This window comes from Erinaceus europaeus, chromosome 12 (assembly GCF_950295315.1).
Source record: "Erinaceus europaeus chromosome 12, mEriEur2.1, whole genome shotgun sequence".
NCBI classification, from domain to species: Eukaryota; Metazoa; Chordata; class Mammalia; order Eulipotyphla; family Erinaceidae; genus Erinaceus; species Erinaceus europaeus.
This window is the reverse complement of record NC_080173.1, coordinates 48032178-48043197: the sequence shown is the minus strand read 5'-3', so window position 1 is coordinate 48043197 and position 11020 is coordinate 48032178. Positions and strand designations below refer to the sequence as shown.

The 11020-nt window shown below is 49.5% G+C and overlaps 1 protein-coding gene across 2 annotated transcripts; it reads right to left on the bottom strand.

The window, feature by feature from the left end:
* Positions 1–10921, bottom strand: KRT9 (keratin 9). Of its 2 annotated transcripts, XM_060203506.1 has the most exons (11): positions 10659–10920; positions 5529–6175; positions 4419–4501; positions 4139–4295; positions 3725–3886; positions 2896–3021; positions 2560–2783; positions 1960–2198; positions 1792–1833; positions 1183–1329; positions 1–295 (listed from the first exon to the last, which is right to left on the bottom strand). In XM_060203506.1, exons 2-11 carry the CDS (start codon positions 6159–6161, stop codon positions 276–278), a joined length of 1833 nt encoding a protein of 610 aa, XP_060059489.1. In that variant the 5' UTR covers positions 6162–6175; positions 10659–10920; the 3' UTR covers positions 1–275. The 2 variants fall into 2 exon arrangements, with proteins under 2 accessions (XP_060059489.1, XP_060059488.1); XM_060203505.1 differs by having other exon boundaries at positions 1792–2198; positions 10659–10921.
* Positions 10922–11020: the final 99 nt, after the last annotated feature.

Sequence of the window (11020 nt, the reverse complement as noted above, 5' to 3'; positions counted from 1 at the left end):
TTTGGTTTGCAGTAGGAAAGCTTTATTAGGAAATGGACATCAGGCAGGGAGTGGAGTCAACCCCAGACCAGATTGAGGAAGAGATCTCCCAGCCCTGCAAGGGGAGGGAGCCAAGGGCAGACAGGGGGATGTGAGCCCTGCCAGCCCATTTCAGACTCTTCACCAGGGGTCGCAGCCAGATGCTCCAGATGTCAGGATGTGATAAGCAGACTTCTAGGGTATGTCCTTCTGGTGAATTCTTAGCTGGGGGTGGACTGGGAGAGTTTTGAGGGGCTCTAGTACCGTGTATGGTAGCCTGTGGAGAAATGAGAGGCAAATGAGAGTGAGGTGAGAGGACTTAGAGCAGGAGACTGAAACCATCAAGGAGTAGGGGGGAAATGGTTGTAAGGAGACAGGAGTTTAAAAAGCTAAATGGAAGTGCCTTGGGGTCCTAGTAGCAGCAATGCTAGCAGATACCCTCCCATATCTGAGTATGTGGCCTCATAAGGCACCTTCTCCATCCATCAAATACATTTGCTAGTAAATGCTACAGATACTGAAACAGGTAGCCCAAGCCTCTGCCCCTGGATGCACCTCCATGGGCCCAGGGTGCCACCTGGCACACAAACTAGAGATGACCTCACCTTACTGATTCACTCTTAAATGTGGATCATTACATTCAGTAGTGCCCTTTTAGCAGTTTCATCATATAACTGGTTTGTGCAATCAACCATTGATTACACCCCGAGCCCCTCATCTTCTTAAAACTGTTTGTGATTCAAGTCTCCCCAACCTCATAATGATTAATAGTTGAGTCTCTCATGTATGACCCTGAATAAATTACTTTTCTTCTCTGACAGTCATTTCTCTTGTCTTTTAGATGGAGCTAGTAGCACCTCACAGCTGGTTGTGGAAAACATATTATAATGCACAATTTCCAATCCATCTCCTATTCTCTTAGTACTCTCATCATGTATAGATTTGATCTTTGCCTCATCTAAGACTTGGGAAAGTAATGATCCATTCAGTACTACAGGCAAGTCCGTGGCATCTCTCTGGAGATTTCCTAGTACCTATTCCTGTTCAGAATAAATATTCCTCTAAGAAACCCAAAGAAACTAAGAAAAATAAAAAATAAAAACCTGTATCCCACTCCATCCCATCCCATCCCATCTCATCCCACAGCCTAGAGTTGCCTCTTACCTTGTGATTCATCACAGTCACCAGATTTTGAGGATGAGGACTGGGACTGTCCATGAGGATGAGATGACTGTCCTCCATAGTTACCACTGCTTCCTCCTCCAGATCCACTTCCACCTCCAGATCCACTTCCTCCTCTGGACCCACTACCTCCTCCTGAGCTACTTCCTCCACCATAGCCGCCCCTACTACCTCCTCCAGAGCTACTTCCTCCACCATAACTGCCTCCAGTACCTCCTCCAGAGCTACTTCCTCCACCATAGCTGCCTCCAGTACCTCCTCCAGAGCTACTTCCTCCACCATAGCCGCCCCTACTACCTCCTCCAGAGCTACTTCCTCCACCATAGCTGCCTCCAGTACCTCCTCCAGAGCTACTTCCTCCACCATAGCTGCCTCCAGTACCTCCTCCAGAGCTACTTCCTCCACCATAGCTGCCTCCAGTACCTCCTCCAGAGCTACTTCCTCCACCATAGCCGCCCCTACTACCTCCTCCAGAGCTACTTCCTCCACCATAGCTGCCTCTAGTACCTCCTCCAGAGCTACTTCCTCCACCATAGCTGCCTCCAGTACCTCCTCCAGAGCTACTTCCTCCACCATAGCCACCCCTACTACCTCCTCCAGAGCTACTTCCTCCACCATAGCTGCCTCCAGTACCTGCTCCTGAGCTACTTCCTCCACCATAGCTGCCTCCAGTACCTCCTCCAGAGCTACTTTCTCCACCATAGCTGCCCCTACTACCTCCTCCAGAGCTACTTTCTCCACCATAGCTGCCTCCAGTACCTCCTCCAGAGCTACTTCCTCCACCATAGCTGCCTCCAGTACCTGCTCCTGAGCTACTTCCTCCACCATAGCCGCCCCTACTACCTCCTCCAGAGCTACTTCCTCCACCATAGCCGCCCCTACTACCTCCTCCAGAGCTACTTCCTCCACCATAGCTGCCCCCACTACCTCTCCTGGGTCCTCTTTCATGACCACCTCTGCCACTTCCCACACCCATTTGTCCAGCTCCACTGGAATCACTGAGGAGAGAGAGAGATTTCAAATATTTCTTTTTCAAAGAAAGTCAAAATCTAAATGTGAGTCTTCCTAAATTTACACATACACACACCCTCAAAATAGAAGACAGAGAAGCTGGGCTGGTGACAGCTGACAGGAGAAAGCTTTCTTCTCCTTGTAACAGTGAGCAGTCCCTTCTCTCATGTTTACCACCCTCCTTTACTGAAGGCTACACACCCTGAGGTTCTCTACAGGATGAAGAAGGCCTTGACCCACCTGACTCTGATATGCAGAAACTCCCCCAGATTCCACTATATAAAGGGGCAGAAGTACCACCCTGGGACTAGGAACACCCAGAGCTTCCACATAGCCCTAGACACCTACAAGTCATCCTGGCCACCCTGAAGGAGTTTCTGGTAGGTCTTAATCTCCTGCTCAAGCCGAGTCTTGATGTCGAGCAAAATGCTGTATTCTTGGTTCTGGCACTCAGTCTCTGCCCGGACCTCAGCCAGCTGGACCTCCAGGGCATTGATCTTCTCCTGGATCCGTTGTAGCTGACCACAGTAACGGTTCTTGGTGTCTTCCAAGGACTTCTCCAGCGCCGATTTCTAAGAACAGAAGGAGGCTCTAAGAAGGTTGCTGCATCATTACTCCTTCCCTTCCCACACCCAGACTTGCTAGGCCCCACCCTGGCAGAGGGTCTAGAGCAAGACCACCCACCATGCTCAGCTGAGACTGCAGCTCAATCTCCAGCTCCTGGGTGCTGTGCCGTAGCTGGGTCACTTCTTTGTTGCTGGAGTCAATCTCCTGACTACTGCTCTTCACCTGCTGCTGTAGCTGTTCCATCTGTAAGCAAAAAGCTCAGTCAGGACCAGCCTAGACCAGCAGCTGCCATGAGCAAGGCTCTGCTGCCACCCATCAGGACCTTCACCTCCAAGGTCAAGACAGAGTCAAAGCCAAAAAGACAAGCATAGTGTACCCTCAGACCCCCCCCACACACCCAGTTCAATAAGGTTGCCCAGTTCTCCCAATATAACATTCCCTCTCAGCGAGGTTTCAAAACCCTTCATACTTTGTCTCTAGGTCATTTTATTTTAAACTCCCCCCAAACACACACACATGCGTGCACACACACATGCGCGCGCACACACACACATGCATGCACGAGCACTACACACCATGCTGTCGTGAGTTGGGCTCCTGTAGTAGGTGCTGGAGACCCAAGGATGAGGAGAGCCATCACAGAGCACAGTGAACACTGTCAGCCTTTACCAGAGACTGATGGCAGGTGAACTGTGCCCACTCTGCCTTTATCCATATACAGGTAGTAAGCTAAGTTTTTCAAGAGCAATAGTCATACCTGGCTCATCTCTGGGATACCAGCACTTCATGTAAAGCCTAGCACTGAGAAGCTGCTCAATCATTTTATTTGTGTGCAGTGGGTGATTTGGCAGATGGATGAATGATGGTTGGGCATGGAAGGGGAGGTGTGGGCAGGTGGAGGGTGAGGGAGAAGGCTGGTAGGTTTAATGATAGTCTCCCTGCTCACCTGAACCTCATATTGCTCCTCAATGGCCCTGCGGTTCTTGGCACTAATCTGCTCATATTCCTGGCGCATGTCATTGAGGGTCTGGGTGAGGTCTCTGCTGGGTGCTGCGTTCATCTCCACACTCACATCTCCAGAATTCATGCCAGTTAGCTGGTTCATCTCCTGCCAGAGGTAGGAGAAGGTCAGGGGGTAAAATCTTCTCCACTCTCACAACCCTCTCCTTTTGCTGCCCCAGGGTACAATGGGGGGGGGGTGTTAAGTGATGAAACTGAAACCCAGAAACCACTGTAGCTGGTGCTAAGGAGCACCGGGAATGTCCTCCTCAAGGGCAAGAGGAAGAGGGTCTCCCAGGCAAGTCTCCCCACTATCTCAGCTCTTCTGCTCCAACCTCCCCTCAGTACACCATGACCCTACATCCTCATGATTCTTCTTTAGGGCCATCAGCTCCTCCTGCAAAGATTCCAGCTGCATCTCCAGGTATGACTTATAGATGGTCAGGTCATCCAGCACCCTTCGAAGGCCATTGATGTCTGTTTCCACTCCGTGGTGTATGGTCTGCTCCATCTCATACCTGCAGAGCAGTCAAGGGAAGGGACTGAGCAGGAGGGTACAGATCCTTGCAAGGACCTCCAGAGTACTGGGGGCTGGGAGATGGACTGATGATGACAAAAAAGGGAAAGGCAGCAGGACTCACTTCATCCTGAAGTCATCTAGTGTCATCCGAGTGTTGTCCAAGTCCACCAGGGTTTTGTTGTTTTCTGCTGTTATACCCATGATCTGCATAAAGAGCAGACAGCATGGAACTTAAATCCCCTGCTCCAATAACTGACGCCTGGTACAGACTTCAGCAAAGACATTTAGCATGACATCCGTCCATTCATTCATTCAACAAACATTTAAAGATCTACCACAAAGTTTACACTGGTGGAGTTTACAGATCAGTGAGATGCAGCTCTTCAAAGTACCTACAGTCAACTGTAATGGCTGAAATATCCTAGAAGAGTCTGAGGGAAAGCGAGGTGACTTGTGGCTATGGGGAATCAAGAGAGACTTGAGGAGGAAGTGGTAATTGAGTTGGTCCCTGGAAGATGTCTAAGATTACACATAATTAAAAAGAACAGAATTTTAGGAAAAACAAATAGTATATCCAGAAGGTGTTCACCAGAAGATGTTATGATGAGAACAGGTGCAAACAGAGGATTGGCTAGACTTTGAAATCCTTGAGAAGCTGAGACCAAAACTGGTATAACACTCTATCTGCTCACAGCAACACTGAAGATAGTCACTCACTAGCTTAAACAGGCATCTAAATGGGTAAGATGGACATGTGGATGGATTGATGGATGGATAGATGGATCGATGGATGGATGGATGGATCGATGGATGGATAGATGGATCGATGGATGGATGGATGGATGGATGGATGGATGGATGGATGGGTGGATGATCTATCTGGGATCAGTCAAAATAAGGCACCCATATCTAATCCCAGGATCATCCACATTAACCCAAGCCTCTTTCCTGTTCTGCTCAGGCTCAGGTGGGATCATGGAGATAAATACTCAAAGCACAGGTCAAAGCCCCAGCCCTAGCAGCAGCAAGAGGCCACCAAGTACAAATTTGCGTCTGACTGTTTAGTTTCCAAAAGATAAATTTCCTAGTTACTAAGCTTAGAGTCTAGCATCCTACATAGCATATGGATTTGTGTGAAAGAGAGACAGAAAAATGGAGACAGAGACTGACATTTCTTTTTCTTCTTTTTTTTTTTTTAAGATTGGCATTTCATTGACTGTTCCCCACCTACCTCTTTCTTGAGATTCTCGATAGTCTTGTAGTAAGGAGAGTAATCCTTCTGGACATTCTTGGGTCCATGCTTGTCATACCAATCCCGTATCTTTCGCTCCAGGTCAGCATTGGCTTCCTCCAGTGACTGCACTTTATCCAAATAGCTGGCCAGTCGGGTGTTGAGGGACTGCATAGTGGTCTTCTCATCAGCATCCAAAATGCCACCAGTGCCTCCTACACCACCACCGAAGCCTCCAGAGCCACCACCATAGCCACTCCCAAAGCCCCCAGACCCCCCATAGTTTCCTCCATAGCTTCCTCCAGAGCCATTACCATAGCCACCCCCAAAGCCCCCAGACCCCCCTAAACCTCCACACATCCCTGAACCACCACTGAGGCCCTGGGAACCTCCACCAAAGCTACTGCTGAAACTACCGCCGCTCATGCCGCCCCCAGATCCTCCACCATAGCTGGACCCAAAGCTGCCTCCTCCTCCTCGACCACAGGTCCCACCGCCATAGCTGCTGGAAGAGCTGAAGTAGCCTCCACCTCCCCCAGACCCTGAGGAGCTGAAGCGGCTGCTGGAAGAGCGCTTGCCCCCGCCACCCCCGCAGCTGCTGCGACTGTAGAAGGTTGTCTGTCTGTAGCTCATGGCTCTGGTAGCTGCTGGTGGATGGAAAGCACTGGTAACACTGCTGCTGGCTCTCTCCATGCTGTAGTGTCCCCAACCTGACTACTTATACCCCCGGCTGAAGGTGGCATGCCTGGGTGTGCCCTCTGTCTGCCCCAGCCTCCCCACTCCCCAGACTCAGGAGATTTGGGATCTAGGAGGCAGCTGGGCTGCCCCAGGCTCTGCGTCCTTTGGTGACTATCTGGAGGTGGCCCAGCCTCTCTCCATTGTGTGGAGTAATTTGATGATATTAGGCTGTCAGGGGCACCATAAATCAACAAACTTCCAATGGGGTGACCCAGATCCTGGAGTCAGGTCTCCAGCTGGTCTAACATCAGATCAGAGACTTAGCCCTTCTGCCTCTTCCTCCCACCTGGGCCCACTGTGGACTGAGCCAAGAACCAGGACATCTAGGAGTTGTTACAGAGCATGGGCAGCCTCTGCTTACGGGGGCTGCCAGTGAGCCCTAAAACCCAGTTCCTGCCCTGACAAAGCCCCAAATTGACTGGGAGCCTGGTCTTTGCTTTTAGGGACCCTCTAGGTTGATTGGGGAGACTCTGGCTTCAGGAGACTCATTCTGATGAAAGAGATGACTAGCTTGGCAGAAAGACCGAGAAGGTCACAGAGCCACATGTCCACTACTTGAAAACAACAAACAGAGGTCACAGAAAGACTTGGGGAGAAAGTGGACTCAGTGGCTGAAGTGGTGCTCAGACTAGTTTGGACAGATCCTCTGCCCCAGTCCTTCAACAAGGCCCAGAGCTGGACATGGACTTGGCCTTGCTAGAGTGTTTAGTCAGCACTGAGCCCCAGGAGGGGTATAGAGATGTGTCACTTCTCCCCCAACCCCTCCTGGAACTTACAATCTCCCTGCAACTGGCTGAAAGTCAGAGCTTGTTCTGGTCATGGCAGTTGGAAGAGAAGGGGTGGGTGGGTGTGCTCATACCAGACCACTTGAATTCCATCCCTGCTTTGGCCTCACTGCTGTGTGATTTTGTTATGTTAGCTTAACTCCGAGCCTTCATCCTCACCTCTGTTTAAAAAAAAAAAAAAAAAGAAGAATAAGTAAATAATGACTTTAAAAATATGAAGTGGGGCAGGGGTAGATAGCATAATGGTTATGCAAAGAGACACTCATGCCCGAAGCTCCAAAGTCCGAGGTTCAAGCCCCCACACCACCATAAACCAGAGGTGAATAGTGCTCTGGTAGAAAAAGAGGGGAAAAAATATGAAGTGCTTGTCCATCTCCTTATAAGAGGTGCCTGAGAAGTATTAGTGTGCCTCTGACTATTCAAGCCCATGTTCTGTTCCACTCTGCTCACACCTGGATCCATGCTTCTCTGCCCGTTTAGTTCCTCCAGACTGGAGTGATCCTTCCAACCATGTCTGATCATATCACTCCACTTATCTCCCTTTACCCCCAAGATAAAGTTTACTTTCCTGGCACTCAGGACCTATCCATATTTTTCTATTCGGGCCCCATCTCCCAATACCCACCTTCAGACCCCAGTGCAAATCATACCCAAGCAAAATTCAAATTTCAGGTATTTCTCAGTGTTTTCAGCTCCTTCCTACTGAAATGCCCCTCCCCATCTTTTCCACCCCCAAAACTCCTGACTATCTTTGTCAATCCTTTTATGTGCCCTCTCCACCAGGAACTCTTTTCTTTCTCCCTCTGGTTTTGCACTTAGCTCTGATACAGCATTTTACTCTGTTTCTTGGTGACCTCAGCCCTGTATCCACAATGGATGTCCCTTGACATCAGCGTCTGCTCGTCTTGTCCTTGCCTGGAGTCCAGCACCCACGAGTCTGATCCCAATAAGATTCCAACACATACCTGGTCAACTCCAGGTAGAAGCTACAAACCAGGAAGGAGCTAAAGGCAATAAAAGAGAAGGCTGCATGGTCATCAAGGGCCTAAAAGAGGCAGTGGCCTCTGCCCTAAAGTCAAGTGATAATCCTGATGGACTAGTGCTCCCTGGACTGCATTGAGGCCATGCACAAAGATCATGTTAATAGCTCCTGGTGAGAAGAGTACTGTCCCTCTCTTTCATTTTCAGTCTTTTGATTACTCAAGGACAAAAATCTCAGTTGGACACTGACCTGCTTGACATCCCTTGATTCTTGCCAATCACCCTACTTAATAAAAACCAGTGAAGGCTGGGTGGTGCCACAAGGACGCAGGTTTGAGTTCCTGCTTGAATAATGAAGCAAGTCTGCAGATGTCTCTCTTTCTATCTCCCCTCCCGTCTCAATTTCTCTCTCTGTCCTATCACATAAAACATAGGAGGGAAAAATGGCCACCAGGAGTGGTAGATTTATAGTGCCAGCACTGTAAATTGTGCCAAGCAACAACTCTGTTGGCAATAAAAATAATTGTTTTTAAAGACTGAATATAAAAATAAAATAATAGTCAAGCCAGCCAAGACCTCCAAATCTTTCAGGAACAATAGTACCTAGTTAGAAGTCAGGCATTGGGGGCCATGCCATGGCACACCCAATTAACTGCACATATTACCATTCACAAGAGCCCTAGTTCTAACCACCCTCTCCCCAACTGCGGGGGGAGGGGGTCACTTCACAAGCAGTGACACAGGTCTTCAGATATCACTCTCTCTCCCTCTCTATCTCCCCTTCCTCTCAATTTCTCTGTTCTATCCAATATAAGGAAAGAAAGGAAGGAAGGAAGGAAGGAAGGAAGGAAGGAAGGAAGGAAGGAAGGAAGGGAGGAAGAGAGAGAAAGGAAGGAAGGGTCAAGTATTTATTTATATCATGTCCTTCTGTTTCTGGAAAGACATCTGATGCTCACTTTTCAGTAGTAACATGGTAATATGGGACTCCCTTTATAACTACAGGTTTGTTGAAGTGAAAAGCATGCTGATGTCCCAAAAGTGTGTTGAATAAATATTTTGAGTGAGAAGTACAAAATCTATTAAGTAAAGAGGGTAAGCATATAATAACAGTGTTTCTACAAAATTATAAGATTTCAGGGGTATAATTTCAGGGATATAAGTCAACACACCCTCCAGCAAAGTTCTGCTCACCCCCCCATAAACCACTATTGTTCTCACAAAGTCCAAGAGTCAGTTTGGTTGTTTGTTGTGTTTTGTTTTTTTGTTTTTGGTTTTGTTTATTGGGAAGCTCATTTGTTTAGTCATCTATATTCCACACATGAGCGAAGTTGTCCTTCACCGCTTTACTTATTTCCCTGCGCTCTATCCATCTTGTCCCAGATGATATAATCTCATCTGTCTTGTTTGCAGAGCAGTGTTCCATAGATTATATTAATATATCCTGTAACTTCTCTATCTTAAAGGCATCTTGTGAATGCCTAATGCAAGGGAAGCTTTGAGACCAGGATGGCAGCAGGTTTTGTTGGTTGGAAGGTGAACTCTAACTGAGACCTTGGGAAGGCCCTATTCTGGGCCCCAGCCTGCTCTGCTGTCCTTTCTTCCTCCTCTCCATTCTCGGGCTGGCTCTGAAATCCTGGAGTCTAAACCTCAGGCCCTAGGTGCTCAAGTGGGATGCAGGGGAGATCAAATAGTCAGGGTGAACATGGGGGCAGACAGAGCTACCAAGCAGCACCTCCAGGGTGCTGCCCTTGCCTTCTCTGCAAATACATTCATGTTGAGGGCATCCAGGACCAGGCCTGACAACATCAGGGCAGCTGAGAACCACCAAATGACCAGAATCTCCCAGCTGCCTTTCATAAGAGGCAGCCTGTTTTTAGCCCTTCAGCCTCCCCCTCCTCAGTCTGAGCCTCAGCTTCCTCTCATGGGACATGTCCTAGCTCATCTAGAGCTTCCGGCTGCTAATCCACTGCAGCTGCCCCCCAAAGCCTCCCCAGACCCTCCTCCAGGGCAGCAGCAAGCTAAGCAAAAGGGATACTAAATTTTTCACTTAGCAGGCCTACCTTCTTCACCTGAATGAAGGAAACGCTGCCACCCCAGACCCCACATGTCTTGGGCACCGAGTGCAGGCAGGACCAGGCCTTTCTCCCAGGTTTGGGCTTCTCCACTGGAACTGTTTGGCAACCCCCCACCCTTATTCCCTAGGGCCCAGAGAAACTTGGAGCAGAAAGAGAGGGGACATCCCATCCACAAACCTAGTGCCGCCTCCTCCTCCCCACGGGGTCTGGGCCTCAGTTTTCTTGTGAGCAGCCTCTTCAAGTGGAATCCTCAAGGGCAGTAAAGACAGTACTGGAGGCCTTGTCTGATAGATCTCTGGATGGATGCCCTCCTCCCCATGTGCAGTCCTGCTCCCCACCCCTCTTCCGCCAATCGTCTCTCATCTAACTCCAAAAAGCAAGGACCCTGCCATGCTGGCCAGAGCAGCTGACCCAGTCACATGTGGATGCTCTCCTCTTCCTTCCTACATTCTGCACTAGGGGCAGCAGATGGGTTCAGGGCAGCTGGGGCTGGCAGAGCCTTGATGGAGAGCCATTTCATCTAGGCTGTGTACCCCAGTTCACACTTGTACCCTCTCAGGGCTCTGAGGCTGCCCTCTGTACACCGGCTTCCAGCACCTCCAGTGAAGAACCACAGGGAGGAGAATAGCCTATGCCTGCAGCTCCATGGCTCTGGACCCTTCCACAGCCCATATGCAAGTCTGCCCACCCTACATATGGTGGCCTGGGAGCAAGCAGGACTTGGAGGCCAGGGGGCTTGGAGGTCTCAGCCAAGGACAGCCTACCTATCAGGTGCCCCAAAGGACTGAGAAGGTAGAAATCTGGGGCAAGGTAGGGAGGTAAGGAGGCAGAAGGATGGAGAAGACAAAGACAAGCCTGGCTGCTCACTTGCATCCAGCTTCAGGCCAACCCTTCTGTCTTTGAGCCCAGCGGA